This window comes from Scyliorhinus torazame, chromosome 13 (assembly GCF_047496885.1).
Source record: "Scyliorhinus torazame isolate Kashiwa2021f chromosome 13, sScyTor2.1, whole genome shotgun sequence".
In the NCBI taxonomy this organism is placed as follows: domain Eukaryota; kingdom Metazoa; phylum Chordata; class Chondrichthyes; order Carcharhiniformes; family Scyliorhinidae; genus Scyliorhinus; species Scyliorhinus torazame.
The window spans coordinates 122,902,285-122,925,605 of NC_092719.1; the positions used below are offsets into that span (position 1 = coordinate 122,902,285).

The 23,321-nt window shown below is 45.6% G+C and overlaps 1 protein-coding gene across 3 annotated transcripts in view; it reads right to left on the reverse strand.

Moving 5' to 3' along the window:
* The window catches only part of lmcd1 (LIM and cysteine-rich domains 1), an 84,623-nt gene extending 61,545 nt beyond the window's left edge, over positions 1-23,078 (reverse strand). Inside the window, exons 1-3 of one of the 3 annotated variants that reach the window (XM_072472126.1) lie at positions 22,734-23,078; positions 17,323-17,407; positions 725-810 (exon numbers count right to left, since the gene is read on the reverse strand). In XM_072472126.1, the coding sequence (XP_072328227.1) occupies positions 725-810; positions 17,323-17,355 (119 nt within the window). In that variant the 5' untranslated portion in view covers positions 17,356-17,407; positions 22,734-23,078. Of the gene's footprint in view, positions 1-724; positions 811-17,322; positions 17,408-22,733 lie in introns of those variants that run through there. The other 2 variants (XM_072472127.1, XM_072472128.1) reach the window with 2 other exon arrangements.
* Between the last annotated feature and the right edge of the window lie 243 nt (positions 23,079-23,321).

Genomic DNA, 23,321 nt, shown 5'->3' on the forward strand with positions numbered 1-23,321 from the left:
GTCTGAGAGAAAACAATTCTCCTCAGCTCTGTCCTAAAAGGGCAATGCCTAAATTTAAAACAGTGCTCCCTTGTTCCTGACTCACCAAATGAGGGAATGTCATATCCAATTCTATTTTGTCAAGACCGTTCAGGATCTTATATACTTCAATCAATTCAGTATCTCTTCGGAATTCCACTGGAAACAAGCCCAGTCTGTCCAACCTTTCCTCACAAAAGTCAACCGACTTAGTCCAGGTATCAATCTAGTGAAGCTCCACTGAACCGCCTCCAGCACATTTACATTCCAGCTCTTTGAAAAAGCCAGCACAGACACTCGGAGCTGAATGGTCTCCATCTCTAGCTGTAATGTTCCATTATCATAGAATTTACAGTGCAGAAGGATATTCGGCCCATCGAGTCTGCACCGGCTCTTGGAAAGAGCACCCTACCCAAGGTCAACACCTCCACCCTATCCCCATAACCCAGTAACCCCACCCAACATTAAGGGCAATTTTGGGCACTAAGGGCAATTTATCACGGCCAATCCACCTTACCTGCACATCTTTGGACTGTGGGAGGAAACCGGAGCACCCGGAGGAAACCCACGCAAACACGGGGAGGATGTGCAGACTCCGCACAGACAGTGACCCAATCCGGAATCAAACCTGGGACCCTGGAGCTGTGAAGCAATTGTGCTGTCCACAATGCTACCGTGCTGCCGTGAAGATATACAGATCACTTACCTCCAAGCGTGCGGCTCAAACGTTTTGCACATTCCTCTGCATGCCGAACATGGGGATTCTTTTCTTGTTTGATGGAGAATGGACATCTGGAAAGAGAACGTAAAGAAATACAAGAATGAGAAGGCTAACCCACCAAGCTCAATTAGCCCACTTACGATCTGTTCATTTATAGAGCCTGTCCACCCCTTCTCTTGAGGAAAGCGTCTGCAAGATTTCTTCCTGTCCGGCAGCAGGCCAGTCGTCAAACTCCAGAATATCAATCCGGCATTATCGAAGCTCCAGTAGATTCAGCTGCACAGAAACAATGCTACTGTAACCTCGGAATGATATTGCAGAGGAGTCATTTGGCCCACCATACCCAGAAAGAACTATGCAATAAGTCTCACCTCCCTGCACTTTCCCCATAATATTTCCCATCTGTGACAAAGCAGTGGGGTACTGAGCACCATAAGTGACAGTAGGATCAGACTATATGAATCTTTCATTGAACCTCAGCTGTAGTCAATATATACCGTCAACTGGTCGCATTTTGAAGATCCTGAAAAGTTCTGGATATTACTATGAAATGAAAAATGTTAGGTGAATTGTGCTGAGGTATAGCTACAGTTATTTTCTCCCTCTGTCTATTGATTCTATCATGTTTTCGCAAATCAGGAGCAGTCTTCATATTTCTCTTAGTCTGTCAATCTAATGGCAAATCCTGACATGTTCACATGAAATTCCTAATTGGTATATTACCATATTTTAATCATAGAATTTACAGTGCAGAAGGAGGCCATTCAGCCCATCGGGTCTGCACTGGCCCTTGGAAAGAGCATCCTACTTAAGTCCATGCGCCCACCCTATCCCCGTAACCCAGTAACTCCACCTAACCTTTTTGGACACTAAGGGGCAATTTAGCCATGCCAATCTACCTAACCTGCACATCTTTGGACTGTGGGAGGAAACCGGAGCACCCGGAGGAAACCCGTGCAGACACAGGGAGAATGTGCAAACTCCACACAGGCAGTCTCCCGAGGCCAGAATTGAACCTGGGTCTCTGGAGCTGTGAGGCAGAAGTGCTAACCACTGTGCGCCCATATACTGCCCACAAAGGCTGTTTAGCAAAATTCAGCCATATTCCTGGTGTTGTGATGTGGAGAGTTTTACAGTAGATGCTGCCTCAATTCCTGGCAGCAAATGCTGGTGAGTTCAATGAGGCATAAACAGACCAGTGCTTTAACTGACCACCTTCAGTTTTTTAAATGATGTCAAAGCAAAGTTTCACTTAAGCCACATATCTGTGCCGTGTACCAGTCATGGATTGCAGCATTTTCACTACTGTAGGTGGCAACCCTTCCAAATTCAACAATGACAGCTGGCCCCGCATGATACCGTCAAGACAGTTCACTCAGATCTCCTGTTGAAAGGTGTACCTGGAAATGATTTATGCTGACACTGGACTGATATTTATTCTACTCAGGCCCAGGTTCAGAGAAGAACAAAGCCTGAATATTTGCTTTGAGTTGCAAATATATTGGATCGTGATGAGCAGAGAACCACTTTGATAACAGAAGGCAATTCAATTTGGAACATTAGAATCATGGAATCCCTACAGTGCGGAAGGAGGCCATTCGGCCCATCGAGTCTCCACTGACCCTCTGAAAGAGCACCCCACCCAGGCCCACTCCTCCATCCTACCTAACCTTTTGGACACTAGGGGACAATTTAGAATATCCAATCCACCTGAGCTGCACATCTTTGGACTGTGAGAAGAAACCAGAGCACCCAGAAGAAACCCACACAGACACAGGGAGAAAGTGCAAAGTCCATTTAGTCATTCAAGGTGGGAATTAAACCCAGGTCCCTGGCGCTGTGAGGCAACCACTGTGCCACCATGCCACTCCATTTTGGGCCAAGTCATGAATACTCAAACATGGTTCAGGCTCCATGACGTTTGCTGTGCTGTGAAGTTTCTAACTTCCCTCCATGTATTTCCTACGCTGTAACAACTGGTTACTCGTTACTATCTATGATTTTTGACACTATACTTAGAATGCCTATTGCTGGGCAGCATGGTGGTGCAGTGGTTAGCACTGTTGCCTACAGCGCTGAGGACTCGGGTTCAATCCCGGCCCGGGGTCACTGTCCGTGTGGAGTTTGCACATTCTCCACGTGTCTGTGTGGATTTCACCCCCGCAACCCAAAGATGTGCTGGTTAGGTGGATTGGCCACACTAAGTTGCCCCTTAATTGGGAAAAAAATAATTGGGTACTCTAAATTTTTTTTAAGATAATGTCTTTTCTGGGAAAAATCTCTTCAAGTGTTCTTTTGTTTCCAGTGTCATAAGCTAAATAACGTAATTAACTTGCTGTTTTAATTTAATTTCACTGCAGTAAGTGCTTTGGCAGCAGAGTGCAACGTGTTATATTTGGCCGGAATTTTCCGGCCGTTGGGATTCTCTTTTCCTGCTGGCAGTGCACCCCCACTCGCGAGTTTCCCAATGGTGTGGGGTGGCTTCAATGGGAAATCCCATTGACAAGCGGCGCAAAGTGAGAATCGCACCACCAGTGAACGGCACGCCGTCGAGAAACACCCGGATGGGGGACCGGAGAATCCCACACTTTTTATGGTATGGATATGTTATATATGCACAAATGTATGATTGTAGGTATACATGAAGAATTTACTGTTCTTAACTAATGACTGTATGATATGATTTACAGGAGGTGAAACCAAAGACAAAGGGCGGGATTCTCCTCTTCCTTAGCCACGTGTTTCTCGGTGGCGTGCCATTCGCTGGCGGCAGGATTCTATTTTCCCGCCACTTCTCAGCGTGATTTCCCATTGAAACCATCCCATACCTCCGGGAAACCTACGGGGGGTGGGGGTGGGGGAATAGAGAATCCCAGCGACAAAAATTCCGGCCAAATTTCCACTTTTGTCTATATAGCTCTATTCCATATATTTTTGAAAGGTTGTGCACACAGAAAGAGAATCGGAAAACTTTCTCAATATCAGTGCAGAACACCATGGCACATCGCTTCCTGCTTACCTGGGGAATTACTGAGCCCGACAATCTGAGACAGGAGGTCTTGTGGTGCAGTGGACAACATCCCTGCCTCTGAGCTAGAAGCTCTGGGATTGAGTCCCACCCCAGGACCAAGGAATGTGCGTTCAGAATGTGGCCAAAAAGGTTGAGTATCAACCTGCAAAATCCTCCCAACACACCAATGGCTGACGGCAAGAGCAAGGGAGTCTCCTGGTCAGCCACACTTGATGCGGAGTAGAGCCCCGCAAGCTGGCAACCTGTTCCAGGAAAAAAAACTTCCTTATGGGAACAGATGTGAGTCTGCCTTGTGCACCACTCGGTGTGGGAAGAGAAATAACAACAACAACAATCCCAGGTTTGACCCCCAATTTGTACCAACTTAAATTACTTTGGTCAAGTTGTCAGGAGGGCACTCGGAGGGCACTCATTGAATTAAGGAAATGACCCCCACCGCTGACCAATGTTGGCAGGGATATATCTGCTGATGATAATATTGGCTAGAGTGTGAATGCCCCCATTGTTGGATAGTTCCAATATTCACCAAGAAGGCTACGAATTACAACTTGGATAGAAGTACCAGAGATTGAAAGGTTGATGTAAAACTGTTCCTCAACACTGAGCCAACACATTTAGGACAGGTGTGGAGGAATAGAAACAAAACTGGCAAGTTTTTAAAAAAATAGATTAGATACAAGGTGGATTAAACCCTCTCCTACATTGCCTCACCAGTGGGCCTAACATTTATATTCTCAAGAGACCATTCTTCAATTGCAGTGAATATTATTCTGCACACCAGCCATGGAGCCTTTTGAGCTTACCAATTTAGCAGCTTTGCGATTTGCCCTTTTAACCAGAGTGAAATCACTGAAATCAGCAGAGAAAGGGAATTTGCAGCCTGTAAAATTGGGACTGAATTTGTTATCACCCACAAGTATCTGACGAGGTGGGAACAATTAACTTGCCTGTGAACCTTTCATAATACGAGCTCCCATGGGCGGGTTATGTCTAAACAATGTCCAGTTGTATGATACATGAAGCTGGCCAGTTAGTCAAAGGCAAGGCAGATCCAGTTGGGATCTACTGTGTGATGCACATAATAGTGATTGTAAATAAACTAAAATTCTTTGAACTACTCAGTGTGGACTCCTTTGTGGTCTTATACAACTGCCGACAAGAGTTAAACTGAACGGCTATCGATGTTGCTACATCATCGGATAACTGGACCCTCGGTCCCTGTTGGATAAAGTTTGGAATTTGATCTTCCTTATGCCTCTGTTCAGATGGCGAGATATCTTTGACGCCAGCTTGAAAGACTGGGATCAGTATATGGAGCAAATGCGCCTTTTTCAGAGCAAAGAATATCATGGAGAATGATCGCCAGACAGTCATCCTGCTGACTGCCTGTGGCGCACATACATTCAGCATGATACGAAGCCTTGCCTACCTGGCGGTGCCTGACGCCCTAACCTTTGAATAACTAGTGCAGCACCTCAACCCAACTCCACCCATTATCACACAGCGGTATCGTTTTAATACCGCAGAGAGGACCCTGGGTGAGTCTGTCACCGAGTATTTGTCCAGGTTGCACAAGATTGCCAAATTTTGCGAATGCAGCACTACCCTGCACAAAATGCTGTGAGAGTGTCGAGTGAGCGCCATTAACAATGCAGTCACCCAAAATAAACTATTGGCCAAACCTTCCCTGAATCTACAACAAGCCATACAAGTTTCGCTGCCATGGGAAAGTGCAGAGCGAGGGATGCAGGAGATACAAGGCATGGAAGTGAATACATTGGGGTGCGCACTCTTCTGGTGTGGAACCCCTCCCCAGATTGTTGCCCTGCCCTGGACCAAGCGCCGTAAAGGCCCCACCCATAAGATCATAAGACATAGGAGCAGAATTAGGCCACTCGACCCATCGAGTCTGCTTACCATTAAATCATGGCTGAAATTTTTCTCATCCCCATTCTCCCGCCTTTTCCCCATAATCCTTGATGCCTTTATTAATCAAGAACCTATCAATCTCTGTCTTAAAGACACTCAGTGATTTGGCCTCCATAGTCTTCTGCGGCAAAGTGTTCCACAGATTCACCATCCTCTGGCTGAAGAAATTCCTCCTCATCTCTGTTTTAAAGGATTGTACCTTTAGTCTGAGATTGTGTCCTCTGCTTCTAGTTTTTCCTACAAGTGGAAACATCCTCTCAACATCCACTCTACCCAGGCCTCTCAGTATCCTGTAAATTTCAATAAGAACCCCCCCTCATCCTTCTGAACTCCAAGTACAGACCCAGAGTCCTCAACCGTTCCTCATACGACAAGCTCTTCATTCCAGGGATCATTCTTGTGAACCTCCTCTGGACCCTTTCCAAGGCCAGCACACCTTTCCTTAGATACAGGGCCCAAAACTGCTCACAATACTCCAAATGGGGTCTGACCAGAGCCTTATATAGCCTCAGAAGTGCATCCTTGGTCTTGTATTCTAGCCCTTGCGACATGAATGCTAACATTGCATTTGCCGTCCTAACTGCCGACTGAACCTGCATGTTAAGAGAATTGTGAACAAGACCTCCCAAGTCCCTTTGTGCTTCCGATTTCCTAAGCATTTCCCCATTTAGAAAATAGTCTATGCCTCCATTTCGTCTTCCAAAGTACATAACTGCGCACTTTTCCACATTGTATTCCATCTGCCACTTCTTTACCCACTCTTCTATCTTGTCCAATACCTACTGCAGCTTACCTGCTTTCTCAATACGACCTGTCCCTCTACAGATCTGCAAACTTAGCAACAGTGCCTTCAGTTCCTTCTTCCAGATCATTAATGTACATTGTGAAAAGTTGTGGCACCAGCACCGATCCCTGAGGCACACCACTAGTTACTGGCTCCATCCTGAAAAATACCCCTTTTTCCCCAGTCTCTGCCTTCTGCCAGTCAGCCAATCCTCTATCCATGCCAGGATCTTACCCTTAACACCATGGGCTCTTAAGTTATTTAACAGTCTCCTATCCAACACCTTGTCAAAGGCCTTCTGGAAATCTAAATAAATTCTCCTTTGTCTAACTTCCTTGTTACTTCCTCAAAGAACTCGAACAGATTTTTCAGACATGACCTCCCCTTGATGAAGCCGTGCTGACTCATCGTATTTTATCATGCACTCCCAGGTACTCCGCAATTTCATCTTTAATAATGGACTCTAAAATCTTACCAATGACCAAAGTCAGGCTAACCGGCCTATAATTTCCCATCTTCTGCCTCCCTCCCTTCTTGAACAGCGGTGTTACATTAGCCACTTTCCAGTCCTCTGGGACCCTTCCTACCTCCAGTGATTCTTGAAAGATCACCGCCAATGCCTTCACAATCTCCTCAGCTATCTCTTTTAGATCTCTGGGGTGTAATCCCATTGGGTGAAGGTTGAGTCGTCCTAAAGGGAAACGTATCTGGAATCCATGGAGGGTGAGCCGGGCCATTGAGGGGTGTGTGGTCACCATCCCAGGTGAAAGAGTAGACCACAGTCCAACTGGAGATCCAGGTGCCCTGGTAGGGCCCGGTATTCTCCTGGATGAACCTGAAGAAGGTGACTGCATGCAGTTAAATTGGGTGGTGCTGCCTCGGATGGCCCCCATAAGGATTGCGGTGCAGGTGAATGGGCATTTGCTGGACATGGGACCTGACACTGGCTGTGGTTTCCATTGTGGGGCAGAGTACGTTTGACCACATTAAACAAGGAATACAAAATTTGGACGTAACCAAAACCGAAGATAAGTTGGCCACCGACACTAGTGACCCATTGGACATTGCAGGTACCACCATGCACCTGGTGGATTATGATCATCAATCAGTGTGCCTCCTGCTTATTGTGGTCAGGGGACAAGGCCCCGATTTGTTGGACTCTGATTGGTTGCGCCAGTTACAGCTAAATTTGCAGTGTATCCTCCAGATGAGGCCGGGGTGAATTGTTAGGTAAGTACCCCAAAGTATTTCAATCCAGACTGGGGAAGATAAAATACGCTGTAGTTCGCATTCATGTTGACTTGGGAACCCAACCTTGGTATTTCGGGGCACGCACAGTCCCCTTTGCGTTGTTGTAAAAAGTAGAAACTGAATTCAGTCGGTTGGAGAATCTGGGTATTACCAGGCCCGTTCATTTTGTGGATTGGGGAGCGCCGGTGGTGCCAGTGTTAAAACCAGACAACACAGTCCGGTTAAACGGGGACTATAAGCTCACCATGAATACGGCTTCAAGGCTGGATCATTACCCCATGCCCCGCATTGAAGTTCTTTACACGAAGCTGGCAGCTAGACGACATGAGCCACATGTGTGCACAGCTTGAGTTGGGCGCGGCCTCCCAGAAATATGTTACTATAAATACGCACAGTGGACTGTACGAAGACGACGGCTGCCTCTTGGGGTTGTGGTGTTGCTTATTTAGGATGGTTGGCATAGTGTTCCACAACATCCACAGTCTAGCTTTTACTTAAACAAAGCTATGATTTTATTTACACTACTGAACTGGGTTTCGACACTGAATCCTTTAGAATATAGAATTGATCAATAACATCTAACTACACTCATCTACTGCTAATCTCACTTCTGGTATAATCTATAATCTAACCTTCTCACACTATGACCTTCACGAGCTGTCTCCTGCTTACACGCCTCCCCTAAGGTCTAGCATCACTGCTTTATATACTAGTATCTGCAGCTACCTCTAGTGGCTATTCTTGGTACTACATTAACCCTTGTACATAAAAACATAAGAACTAGGAGCAGAAGTAGGCCATCTGGCCCCTCGAGCCTGCTCCGCCATTCAATGAGATCATGGCTGATCTTTTGTGGACTCAGCTCCACTTTCTGGCCCGAACACCATAACCCTTAATCCCTTTATACTTCAAAAAACTATCTATCTTTATCTTAAAAACATTTAATGAAGGAGCCTCAACTGCTTCACTGGGCAAGGAATTCCATAGATTCACAACCCTTTGAGTGAAGAAGTTCCTTTGAGTGAAGAAGAACTCAGTCCTAAATCTACTTCCCCTAATTTTGAGGCTATGCCCCCTAGTTCTGCTTTCACCCGCCAGTGGAAACAACTTGCCCGCATGTATCTTATCTATTCCCTTCATAATTTTATAGGTGTGAAACTGCACCACAGCAAGGAGCTGCAAGGGCAGTGCCGCGTTCGATATTGACCATCCAGCTGCTTTGCACCAGGCGATTCAGTGTATATTCGAAACTTTAGAGACGGCGCCCAGTGAGTCTCTGGGACTATCCTCCATCAGACAGGCCCGGTTTCCTATCACGTACAAGTCCAAGCGTCGAATCATGAAAAAATACCTTAATCATAATCTGTCCAGGTGACCAATTCTTCAAAGGTTTCCTCATGAGCATACAGTTCTCATCCAGCCACCTCTGTTGCCACAGGAGCCCATAACGGGACTCCAAGGGAATCTAGACGCCGAGATGACTGAATCAGGACACAGATTCGGAGATGGAAACTCAAGCACCGGAAATCTCCAATGGTGATTCAGCACTACAGCAGCCACCTGCGGAGCAGCCATTGCGACCATCCACTCTGAAGCAGCGTTCACCTTCCAGGTTCACGCCGACCGGTTCAGGGCCTTGGGTACGTGACGTCCATTCAGATGCAAAGAGAGTCCAGCGCCCTCCTTCCCCATGGACGTCGGACTTTGTGGGGGGGAAAGGATGTTATAATCCACAGGTATCTTACGGAACAATTAACTTCCCCATGGACCTTGCAGAATACGAGCTGCCCAATGAATGGGCCGGCGGGGCACACTAAACAATGTATAGTTGTATAATATATAAATCTGGCCAGTTCGGCACCGGCAAGGCAGACCCAGTGTGATGTACATAATAGCAATTGTAAATAAATTGGTGTGGACTCCTTCATGGCCTTATCAAAGGATCCTAACACAAATTCATTTTTGCAATTGAAACTTTGCATTTGTTGTCTCACCAAGTGGTGAGGAAATGGGATGTGACCACTGATGACAAAATAAATGCCGCGACTCTGCATCATTTGACAGAGTGATGCAGCCATCACTGTGTCATAAGTATGTATGGGCAGTCCACAAGGTCCCTAATAGCAGTAGCAGACACATATGCCAACTTGTGGTCAGTGCCACGCATGCAGGCAGACAAACCACAATACAAAGTGAACATTTCCACACACTGCATCATAGTCCAACTACATATAATCCACCCCTCCTCCAAATAGCATTACTTTAATGTCTGAAAATATATTTGACATTGGATAGTACTAAACCACGGCTTAACATGATAAACTACACCCTCAATCACTAATTACTAATCTTTGCTTTAAAAAGAAAGCACTTAACACAATCCCGGAAGTCTCCAACATTCCACAGTACTTTCATCACAACATAATGTGCAACAAGCTCTGCTAATCAATCACAGAACATATTTAAAACATAACACTAATTTTATCTAGTTACAGGAGTATTAACATCTCAGGAAGGGGTGACTGTGCTGCAGTTTCCTTTATTGCCCAAGTGCCCCCCGACCGCAAATAAAAAGGGACTTAGTCTCTTAAACAGTGTGTACTCAGATTGGCTTACTCAGATCCTGGCGTCGGACTCGAAGCAGAACTCACACGAGGGAATGGAAACTAGATATCCCTACCACAGTCTTCTCTTCGCAGACCTCCACCCCACTCTCACATTAACCCTTTCAGCCTCACAGGTCGTCTGAACCTATTTAAAGAAATCTCAAACTGTTGAGCATTTTCACCCTCATCTCGTATAATGGAGAATCTAGGAACATAGGAACATACGAGCAGGAGTAGGCCATTCGGCCCTTCGAGCCTTCTCCACCATTTGATAAGATCACAGATGATCTGGTTGTGGTTTCAGCTTCCCCCTTCCTGTTTCTCCCCCAAACCCTTCACTCTCTTTCCATTCAAACATCTATCTAACTCATCCTTAAATAAATTAAATGATCCAGCTTCCATTGCTTTCTGGGGAAGAGAATTCCATAGAATAATGATCCTCTGAGAGAAAAACATTCCCCCTCATCCCTCCACTGCTGGGATTCAATCGGTGACGGTTCAAGACTTGCCTTGCAGGGAGCCCAGCAATCAAAACCCTGTTGGATTTGCTTGCAGGCTCCCTCATCAGTGTTTGGTTGAGGGATCTGGCATTGAGAAGTGGGCAGTGAGGCCCTGATGGCTACTTCCTTGCCCTTGCTGCTAACCCCCCTCCTCTGACCCCCTTCCCATGACCCCCATCCCATGAATGTGAACCTGCCCGCAAAGGCCTGGGTCCGTCGTTGATCCTGAGCCTTTGGCAGGCACATTACCAGCAGCTCCCACTGCTTCTGTTCGCACTATCTGTAATGGACAACTGTCAGACACTGATTGATCAACAGCTCTTGGAGGCCTTGATCCCAGGGAAGGCCCACCATGTGGACAATTATGTGTCTGATTGGCAGACCTTCCCCAAAGAAGGTAACGTGCGGCTCTTGCCAGTTCTCCCCATGGAAGGTGAGATGCCCATCACCTGGATTAAATTCCAACCAACAATGATCTTTCAGCAAAACTTGCATTTATATAGTACAACATCCCAAGGTGTTTCGCAGGTGAGTCATCAAGAAATGTTTGTTGCCAAAGGCGCATTATCAAAAGCATGGTCAAATATATAATTTTAAGGGGCATCTTAAATGGGAGGAGATTCCAGAATTTAGGGCCTAGCTAAATGAAGGCACAATTGCCAATGATGGAGTGAATGGAATAAGTGGTGCACAAGAGGCCAGAATTGGAGGAATGCGGAGATCTTCGAGGAGTGTGGGGCAGAATGAGTTGACAGAGATCGGGGCGGGTTTCTCCATCCCGCGCACCAGATTTCAGGTGTGGCACGTTGTCAGAATTCTCCGTTTCGCCGGCTGATCAATGGGGGTTTCCCATTGTGGGGCAGCCCCATGGCGTCGGGAAATCCCCGGGCTGCCGACAAAATGGAGAACCTGATGGCAGAGAATTCAGCCCAAATTGTGGCAAGACTATTGAGGGATTTCAATAGCATGGCATTGCCAAGATGCTAATGTAATGTCAGGGAGCACAGAGCTGATGAAGGGTGAGTGGAATTTGTTGCGAGTTGGTAGGTGCACAGCAGAATTTTGACTGAGCTCACATTTACAGTGGGAGGTAGGGTTTGTACACCATACATCCCACATATACCTTTACCAAATTGCCACGTGGAATGACAATACGCCTCCCTTGCACCACATATAACAAAAAAGGCCTTGATATCAATACCACTGTTATTCAAATTTTAAACCCAGCGCTCCAATGCAAGTTGACATTGGGCATGAATGCCCTGTGAACTTCATGACTCATCAAGCTGTCACCAGTTCAACCTTTCACATAAATAGAAAATGCTGGCTGTTGGCTGGAGTGTGGGATGGGAGTCAGAAAGTCTGTCAGCATCTGCAGAAAGGGCAAATAAATTAATCCATAAAATCTCTACAGCCCAAAAGGAGGCCATTCAACCCATCGAGCCTGCACCGGCCCTAGGTGGACATACCTCGGCCCACTTACCCACCTATCCCTGTAACCCCACCTAATCCGCACATCATTGGACTGTGGGAGGAAACCGGAGCACCCGTAGGAAATCCACGCAGACACGGGGAGAAATTGAAAACTCCACACAAGCAGTCACCCAAGGCTGGAATTGAACCCGGGTCCCTGGCGCTGTGAGGCAGCAGTGCTAACCGTGCCACCATTACTGCTTTAATGTCATAAAATCAGTAACTAGTGGGGACAGATAGAGAGGTGACCATTCTCCTTTCAGTTTCTAACGTATTTATTTTTCCCTCTCCCCTTTATCTGATTCAATGTTTCTGCTTTCTCATTCTGCATTTTGAAAGGCCCACACCCTGTTCTCGCCAGAGAAGTTGATTGATTTGCGTGTTCCAGCATTTTTCCATTGCCGTTTCAGATTTCCAGCAAATGCAGTATTTCTTCTACTCCTATAAACCTTTTTGTTGGCTTGCCAACAGGTAAACCTTAGCAAGTAGAAAAATATTTAACAGTGCCATTTTAAGAAGCTTCTTCCCACAACACCAAACAAATGTCTTCTCTTTCAGTAAGAAGTCTTACAACACCAGGTTAAAGTCCAAACTTCTCTTTCAGTGTTAGAGCACCTTCAATAAAATGCCAAAGTTACAGTTTATAAAACTGTACTCTGGACAGATCAGCTGTATAGTGACTCCAAGAGTAACTTAACACTAATAACCTGAAGCTCCAACAGGAAGGTACTCAGGCCAAAACAAGCTTTCTTAATTGAATTATAATTTGTGTTTTTTCTAATGCAAACCCAAACGTCTTGTACTGGCAGCATTCTCTTATGGTGCTAGCTTACAGTTTTATATGTCACACGATAGCTGCACAGAAGCAGTAGTTTTACTTTGCAGGAAACTGCGGTGAAGAGGGAGAGGGGAACTGGATCAGCATTTCTGATAGTTTCTTTATGAAATGGAAAACTTTGATCAAGTTACACAAAGTCCGATCTCCTCCACTTTTCCACATAATTGAAATGCTTGGTAACAGCAACTTGTTGTCTGTGTCGATACCATCTCAAACACAAGAACATTCCCTCTCAATTAGATTATCAAAACTGCACAATGTACTTCAGTTGAGATCTGACAAATACCTAACTGGAACAATATCACCACTTTTAATGTAACTCTATCCTTCAGCCAGTACCTTATGACCTTTTGTCCAAATAAATTGTATCTCAGCACAAAGTTCTTTTGTTTCATAGATTCATCCACTATAACTCAAACTCTTTCCTAATCAGCATATTATAATTGACAGATGTTCCCACCTTTCTATTTTTACCCTGGTCCACATTTTTGCATCATATGCCACAATTCTGTTTCTAAGTTAGTTGTTATTTATTTAAAATGGCAAAAGTTAAAGACTGACCACGAATAAGAATGGGATGCATGGTAAAGAGTGACAAAGTTTGATATAAATTGGCAATGTCACGCAGAGACCAATATGTGCAAATCATGTCCGGTGGGAGATGGAATTTGTAGACTGGGTTAATGCTTACTGTTGGACAGAGTGTCTGATCCATGCTTCAATTGACTTTAATCCTTCCATGAAGAGCATAAAACTAAGTGCTTCGATAAAGTTCTAACCATACTTCAGAGAATGATCTTGGTGATGAGCCCATTCTCCTGGAGTTCTGCTATCCCTTCCACATTCTCTATTTTGTCATTCCAATGATCACCTCCAGTTATTTTGTGACTGTATCTAACCTTTTGCTGATTATTCAAATGCACTCTCATCAACCTCTGTTCGATGTGTCCCAAGTCCCATTCCTTTTGGGGGTGCTACTGTTCCGCCATTGTGCCTAGATCCTCTTCATAATGGTCTGATTAAAACCCTGCTTCTTCCCATTCTTCAAAGGTAGAGGTTCTTCATACCCCTGCAGGTCCAACCAGCAGGTACAACTGAAAATTAAGAGACTACCACCTTAGTCCTCCTTTATTCATTGTATTCCTGTCATGACAAATTATTTTGATATGAAATGGAACTCCTAAATCCCCTCCACCTGTAGTGCTGTCACCAACACACTGTTTCCCTCTCTCCTCCAAAAACAAATCAGTTCCCTTTAAAGTCCAAACCTATTCAATATTTGAAAATTGCTCCTATGTCAAATTGTCCTCTCACTCCCCCAGACAGGATATAGCATCATCTCATAAGCAACCAGTGAGTCACCTCCAGCCTGTCATAGAATCATAGAATTTACAGTCAAAAGGAGGCCATTTGGACCTTCGAGTCTGCACCGACCCTTGGAAAGTGCACCCTACTTAAGCCCATGCCTCCACCTTAACCCAGTATCACTACCTAACCTTTTGGACACTAAGAGGCAATTTAGCATGGCCAATCCATCTAACCTCACATCTTTGGACTGTCGGAGGAAACTGGAGCACCTGGAGGAAACAAATGCAGAAATGGGGACAAAGTGCAAACTCCACACAGACAGCCGCCCGAGGCCGGAATTGGACGTGGGTCCCTGGCACTGTGAGGCAGCAGCACTAACCACTGTGGCACCGTGCCATCTGTCTCTATTGATTAAATTACATAGGTTTCATCGATACTATCATTGCCATCCCTTTTCCTAACCTTCAAATCTGCTCATCTTTCTCCCAACACCTTCACTGCATTGAAATCATGACTTCATTTTCCCTCAATAGCGTAAAGCTATGGAGCTTTTTACCCATCTCTGCTCTTCCCACTACAGTTTTCTGAACTTGAGATTGGCTGCAACCAATGATAACTTCTTGATAAACCTCATTGTTTCCCTTTTCTTCAATCTATCCCGCGAAATATGGACCTAGAACATTCACCTGTGCTTCCCAATTGAACATTTTTTAAAGCGCTGATATCCCGCACTGAGAGTAAATGTACCCCTGGCCCCAATAATATAAACTTTGAGAAGGAACCATCTGTGGTCAACTGATCGGCAAGATGATTTACTGTTTGTTTAGTTCTGGACATTAGAAAATAAGGTAAATGGTTACACATAGATAGTTGATCTGCTCTCCTTCCTCTGTCCTGTTACACGACTAACTCTCTAACTGCTCCAGCAGCTAAACCTTGCTGGGTGACTGTCACAGTTGGTGGGGCACAACACCAGTTCCGTCCCCTCCCCGAGCACCATTCTTTTACTCCCATCTTCAGCCTGAAATACAGTTCTGTCGCAGGGTCAGATGGACTAGAAACGTTAACTCTGTTTCTCTCTCCACAGATGCCGCCAGTCTTGCTGGGTTTATCCAGTATTTAGTAAAGGCGAGTAAACAAATGAAGACGGCTATTTATAATACGTACTATTTACAAGGGGCCTGGTTGAACCTCACCCGGTCCTCTCTCGGTCGGCTCCTATCTGGCAAACCTTTGATACAATATGGTTATCAGCCCCATAGTTAGCGGGGGAGGTCATACTCCCTGAGCCACACGGGGAAAACAATCAAGCCCACCCTATGTGTTCCGTGCAGGTTATAACACCCCTCCCTAACAAAGTCCGACGAACCCCAAAGGGAATTATGAGGATGTTGAAGACGAGGAATAGACGAAGAAGAAGAAATTAAAAACACCGATGCCGAGGAAGGAACAGAAGAAAATGGCGCCCCCAAACCCAGGGCTGGGGATTCTGCAGGAGAAAGTGAAGGGGGGCCAGGATTGTCACCAAATTTGGAATAAAATGGCTGGAAATAATTGATTAGGCCTAAGAAGGAGCGAAGCTCTGTAGCATCACATGGCGCGGAGGCCATCTTGATTGCCTTACTTAGTTGGCCATCGGGTGCAGGCCATCCTGGTCGATCCAGTAGCCCAAAGATATCACCTCTTTAGCATTGAAAATGCACTTTGCCTTATGCAGGCAGAAGGCATATTCTGAAAATCTCTGAACACCGCTTCAAGGGTTTGCAGGTGCTCAGTCTCCATTACTCCCGTGATCAACACGTCATTGAGATAGGCAGTAATGTGCAGAAGACCACATAATACCCCATCCTTGTCGGCAGTTTAATAAAGGTGAGGGGAGTCAGACGAGTAAACAAAAGACATTTATTTATAAGAACGTGCTATTTACAAAGTTTGAACCTCATTGGATCCCCTCTCTGTGTTGGTCGGTTCCTATCTGGCTGACCTTTTATACAACATGGTTATCAGCACTGCAGATAGCGGGGGAGCTCATATTCCTCAAGCGACATGGGGAAAAAGATCAAACTCGCCCCATGTGTCCCATGCAGGTTATTGCGCAACATTTGCTGTTTTTATTTGAAATACAATGCTACCAAATAAAATGGGAATCCCTGTGTGATCTGCTGTCACAACGAGCAGAGAAAGGATGATATTTAGCACACTCATGACAGTTACCTCAGCTCCTAATAGACAGCCTCGGAGGGCTATTACTTTCTCTGGGTGGAAACTTTATTTCTTGTGCTTATACTGATTAAAACAATATAGACAAAACAGCCACAAAATTGCTGTAAAATGCACAATTTGACTACTGCAAACAGACAAAAGCATTGTTTTAGTCAAGGGCTATTAATGCTGATAAAACAGGAAGAGACCAGTACAGTTCTGGCTATTTTCTAATTTTGTAAGGGCTTTGTTAAGAGATGAGTGATATGAGGTCAGCAACATTCACCCAGAGACATACATCACTCATCCAACACTATAATATGACAAAAGGGTGCTTTGATAAACATAGGCAGAACAATGCAACCAAATAGTGGTCGCTGAATAATCACTTCTCCTGGGTCCTAAAATCCAACTAATACTGTTAAATCAAATGGAGAATTTCCACCAACAGGCACAAGGAAAGGATACTGGTATGGGTGAGGTATAACTGTGTTCTTGATTTCAGTTACACTGTGAGCCATTACACTTGAATAATGTGCAGAATGAACACTATGTCGCTCCATCACTCACTACCGACATGCATTTTTGGTACATCCACTTTCGCTAACATGTGCATTGACAACCAGGGGCCTGCAATAAGCACAAGGCATGGGGGAGGTACTTGTGTTGAGATCTCTTCACCGTCCTTCTTCATAATTTGAATATAGCTGCCTTGTCTGTGATAGCCCGTCTATTCGTCCCTATGTCTGAAACAGAGCATAAGGGAAAGTTTCACATCATCCAATTACCTTCTTTAATCTCCGAGCTCTAACGTCTGTTGCTTCACTGTTGCAACCTTTGACTCAATTTTATTAATATTAATAATAGTCAATGTTTCTCTGAATCTTCCAGTCTTGTGCTCTTCTTAAGCAAGAAATATTTATCTTTGCCTGAAATGGAAAGTAGGTCTTATGAGGAAAGATTGAGGGTGCTAGGTCTTTTCTCATTAGAACGGAGAAGGATGAGGGGTGACTTGATAGAGGTTTATAAGATGATCGGGGAATAGATAGAGTAGACAGTCAGAGACTTTTTCCCCGGTGGAACAAACCATTACAAGGGGACATAAATTTAAGGTGAATGGTGGAAGATATAGGGGGGATATCAGAGGTAGGTTCTTTACCCAGAGAGTAGTGGGGGCATGGAATGCATTGCCTGTGGAAGTAGTTGAGTCGGAAACATTAGGGACATTCAAGCGGTTATTGGATAGGTACATGGATTACGGTAGAATGATGGGGTGTAGATTAATTTGTTCTTAATCTAGGACAAAAGTTCGGCACAACATCGTGGGCCGAAGGGCCTGTTCTGTGCTGTATTTTTCTATGTTCTATGTTCTATGTTCACATACTCTGCCCTCCACACAGTATTGACATCAAGTCTTACTGCATGGCCATTTCAATTATTCGTACAATCCTTTGGTCTTTAAAACTCAAACTGATTGTTAACCACCTATCACTACTCTTTTTTCACTCTTCAAAATTAGACAGAGTTGGCGGCATGCTGGCACAGTGGTTTGCACTGCTGTCTCACAGTGCTAGGGACCCGGGTTCTATTCCAGCCTTGGGTGACTGTGTAGAGTTTCTGCATGGGTTTCCTCCAGGTGCTCCGGTTTCCTCCCACAGTATAAAGACATGCAGGTTAGGTGGACTGGCCATGATCAATGCACGGGGTTATGGGGATAGGGGGGGGGGGGGGAGGGCAGCGGGCCTAGGTAGGGTGCTCTTTCAGAGGATTGGTGCAAACTCAATGGGCCAAATAGCCTCCTTCTGCTTTGTAGGGATTCTAAGGATTCTATGCATTATCAGCCTTGACCCAGGATCTTGATTTCCTACTGCCTTTCAAAAAGTAAATTTCTGCCTTAAGTGGGAGTAAAGGCTTATAACTGAGACAGTTGAAGTTTCAAGATGTTGAACGGATCGGGACAATCTAACATTCTTTTATCATTCAGAATCTTCTCAAAGACTGTAATATTCTGTAATGCCCACATTTCAAAATTGCAGTAAAAAGGGTGTTACATGATTGAGGCAAAGCGAATGGGAAAAACTGTGGGAAATGGATTTCAGTGTAGTCAAATGTGACGAGGGAGGTGGTGGGAAGAGCATGGTTGCATATCTGTTTTCCTGACACTGATACGTTCAGAAAATTCAAAAAAGTAATGTCTTCACACAATAGGACACAGAATTCATGTGGTGAAAAAATAAACCATTGCAAAAAATGACTTTAGTTGTCTGAATTATATATTTTAGACGCCTGCCAGAAACTAGGTTAATAAACAGAATCTTCTGAGCAGTTGGTTAGTCAAACATCCTTTCCTGATGTCCAGGAATGCCTACCCTGAAGAAGTATTGCTTTTCTCTCCGACAGGATTTAAATATTTCCCACTTTCTCTGTCTTTGGCTTTGACAAAAGGTCTTCTGGATTCGAAATTTTAGCTCTTTTCTCTCCCTACAGATGCTACCAGACCTGCTGAGATTTTCCAGCATTTTCTTTTTGGTTTCAGATTCCAGCATCCGCAGTAATTTGCTTTTATCCTTTCCTGAATAGAGGAATGCTAAATCTTGTAATTTCAAGATGAAGTACATTATTGATGATGTTAATTTATGACAGTCCAAAGACTTGCAGGTTAGGTGGATTGGCCATGCTAAATTGCCCTTAGTGTCCAAAACGTTTAGGAGGGGTTATAGGGTTACGGGGATAGGATGGAAGTGAGGGTTTAAGTGGGTCGGTGCAGACTTGATGGGCCAAATGGCCTCCTTTTGCACTGTATGTTCTATGACAGTCAACCTCTTTGGCACTGAAAATTAACCACTACAAGTGTGGAGTCTCATTCCTTCAGGCATTAATTGAATCAAAGGATCATAGAAATCTACAGCACAGAAGGAGGCCCATTGTTACTGGGATTGCTGACAAGTAGATATCCAGCCTAATCCCACTTTCCAGCTTGTGGTCCATTACTTTGTAAGTTGTGGCATATCAAGTACTGTAATTTTTTGAAATTGCAGTTCGAGATTTGCACAATGTCAAATTTAACATTTTTAGATTTCTTATTACTTTCCCTTCCTGCCCTTTTCCACTCTATTAATCCAATCTCTTTCCATGCCTGATTTCATATCAAATTCACCCACTCTAACTGATACTTCCCTCTCATTCCTTGCTTCATTCACTTCACAAGTGCTGAATGACTGGTTAAAGGAGACACGCAGATTGTTTGCCCCGTTCACCTCGATCCCAGATATCCTGTCTCCCTCACTGCACTGTGTTTAGCTTGAACTTTCAGCAAATTGCCACACGATTCTTTTTTGAACTTAAAATATGAAAGGGCAAGTCTAAGTGGCAGCAGATGTCACTCGATGGCTTTGCCCCTCGGCAAAATCAGCCTTACAACTTAGTGAAAACAAATCAATCCCATCTGCTTGCTGCAGGGCATCGGGGTAGAGTAATAACTACAGCACTTGCACTTATTTGATGCCTGCTGCGTGTCAAATTACTTTCACCACACAAGTTTTAGCTTCAGATACATGAACAGGCGTGTCTAACAGTCTGAGCTGAGAAGTAAGGAAAGCAAAGTCGCCACAGTCCCGGATGACCACAGGCTGCTTTCCCCTCTGAGGGGGGAGAGCTGAGCGGTGGTGATTTAACCTGAGGATCCGCACACCTCAGACGAGGGTTAAGGCTGAGAAGTAGTCAATGGGCAGTGAGCATTCCTGCCAACACAAAGCCTCTCAGTTTGGTATCAGCAGCATTTTAGCTGCTTTTAAACCCCCAGTGCACAGGACTGTGTGCAAACTTAGCTCTTGGAATCAATGGAAGCTTAATTCAAACAAAATTCTAGTACCTGTGGTGAGTTATTTTAGCATTGTGTGAATTGAAAAAGGCTTTCGAGAAACATTTATTCCATCAGTTGTCGCTTCTCGTTTATTGAAGTATTGATTGTTTGCGACTCTCCAATGTTAGGGATGAAGGGCAGGACTTTTTCATCTGTTGTTTTTTCCCAGGATAGTTCAGAATGCACCTCGTGCTGTGGTGTCGGTGGACACAGTAACCATTTTACACACACGGTCCAGCAAATAGTAAATGATTTTTTAGATAAACGATTAATCCATATTTTGGCAGCGTTGGGGGCAATATTGTTGTACAGGGGAGTGGGAGAGCTGGCTGCTTCTCTGTAACCTGGGATCTTGAAGTACAGGAACGGTACTTTAAAGTCTGACCTCCATGAATGATCCTGGGACACTGCCCCACTCCCTCAGCACTGGGGAAGTGTCAATCCCGGTCCAAGGACCGGAGCAGTGGGGCGGGGAGGGGAGGTCTAAACGCAAAATCTCTCGAGTGAAAGTGGAGATGGTTGTCAGAAGAGACAAAGGGACCATTCGGACACTTAGGAAACTATATATGTGTGTGTGCAAAGAATCCTTTCCGAGGTGTGAAGAGGTGATACCCCCAGGCAGCACCGACTAAAGGTTTAGGGAATGTCTCGCCCAGAGGAGCTGGTCTGGGAGCTGAGAGAGCCTGGGGGGGGGGGGGGGGGGGGCACTAAGCATCTGGAATGAACACGGGCAATTTCAGTCTCGCCAGTAATCCACCCAGAGGAGGGGTTGGGGGGGGGGGGGGGGGGGGTACAGTGTGTACCGTCCCTGCGCTTCCAGGGTGCTTTCTTTTGAACATATCAGCGACACAATACAGCAAAATAAACTTTCCAGCGAAGTGCAAAGGAGCACCGACCAGCGCCCACACTGATAGGATTCGTCCCAGGTAGAGGGATGACAGGCAGGCAGAGCCCGAGGGAGATCTCTTTAGGGAGAGACAGAGAGTGGGGGAGGGGGGGGGGGTCGTCAGAGACTGAGACCAGTGGCACCGGGACAGACCCTTCTGCCCTGTTCAGCTGTTTGGGACACAGGAGGGATTTTGTGACATTACCCTTTCCTCCTTTGATGCCAGCCTGCTGACCCCGTGCTCGCAATCTCTGCATTGACTTGGTCCACAATAAACACAGGGAGTTCCTCTTCTCATTTAGGACCACAGCTTGGGGCAGGGACTGGCTGTTCCCTCAATTTCCCAGCACCTTGGCAGGCTGTGAGATCCCTTCCCAGATATCCCTCCCCTATCCTTCCCAGATATCCGTTCCCTCTTTTTCCCTATCCTTCCCAGATATCCCTTCCCTATCCTTCCCAGCTGTCCCTCTCCAATCTTCCCCTATCCTTCCCAGATATCCCTTCCCTATCTTCCCCTATCCTTCCTCGATATCCCTTCCCTATCTTCCCCAATCCTTCCCAGATACCCCTCCCCTATCTTCCACTATCCTTCCTAGATATCCCTTCCCTATCTTCCCCAATCCTTCCCAGATATCCTTCCTAGATATCCCTCCCCTATCCTTACCTACCCTTCCTAGATATCTGTTCCCTATCTTCCCCTATCCTTCCTAGAACTCCCTTCCCTATCTTTCCCTATCATTCCTAGATACCCCTTCCCTTTCCTTCCCTATCCTTCCTAGATACCCCTTCCCTATCTTCCCTATCATTCCTCGATATCCCTTCCCTATCCTTCCCTGTCCTTCCTAGATATCCCTCCCCTATCTTCCTCTATCCTACCTAGATATCCCTCCCCTATCCTTCCCTATCCTTCCTAGATATCCTTCCCTATCAAATAACACGGGGAGGATAAGGAGCCTCCGGTGTTTACCTGGACGAGCTGCCAGTAGCGAGGGGCATTCGGAGGTGTCCCAGGCTCACTCTCTGTGAGCCCCAGCCTGGTCCCAGCCATTCAGCAAAAAACAAAAAGGGGATCGAACCCCCAGCAGCTTGAACAGGAAAGTTTCAACTTTTGCGCCCAAGTCCATTCATGGCAAAAAAATCTCCATTTGGAAGCGGGGACTGATACTCGACACACAGTCATTGGGGGTGGGTCGGGGGGTTGACCAGTTTGCCCCTAACTGTAAATATTAACCAGGGAAATGCCCCCCTTATAGAGCCACCCAGCCGCGGGGTGTTTTAGAGTCACTGGCAGCCCAGTCAGGGTGGATAAAATAACGACACCTACCTTCTGCATCCCCGAATTCAGCTCCATGTGGACAGACTGCACCTTCGTTTTTGTTAAACGGTGGATCAATTACTTGAATGGGTTTCCCCCACAACCCTCTGTAGCTCCGAAGTCCACTTGGGTGACGGGCTTGCAAAGCTGTAGGAGTCCTGGTGGTTTAGCTGAGTGTGTGTGTGTGTGTGTGTCTGCCACTTGCTGACTGACTGCAGCTCCAGCCAGAGGTAGTTTTGATTTTGAGTGGGAGGGCAGAGCTCCGCAACTTGCAGAAGCGAATCAGGACGTGTTGCAAGCGAAGGGCATTCTGCTGACCCCTCCAGGGTCTGCCTGCTTGCACCCCGCCCGGGGGAACGCCCTTTCCTCGCTAGCCTGATGTCAGGCTGGCCCCTGAGCTCATCTGCTGGGTGAATGGTGGAGAAATGCTCGATTCATTCTTTTCAAAGCCCAGCCACCAGTACTTCCTGCTTTCTGCTCACCATCTATTCTTCCCTTTCAAGGGAACGATAGACAGTAATCCTGGCCAGATAGAAACAGTAAACCACAGGCCCCAAAGAATGGGTGTTTATTTTTAAACCAGCCAGTGCTAACATT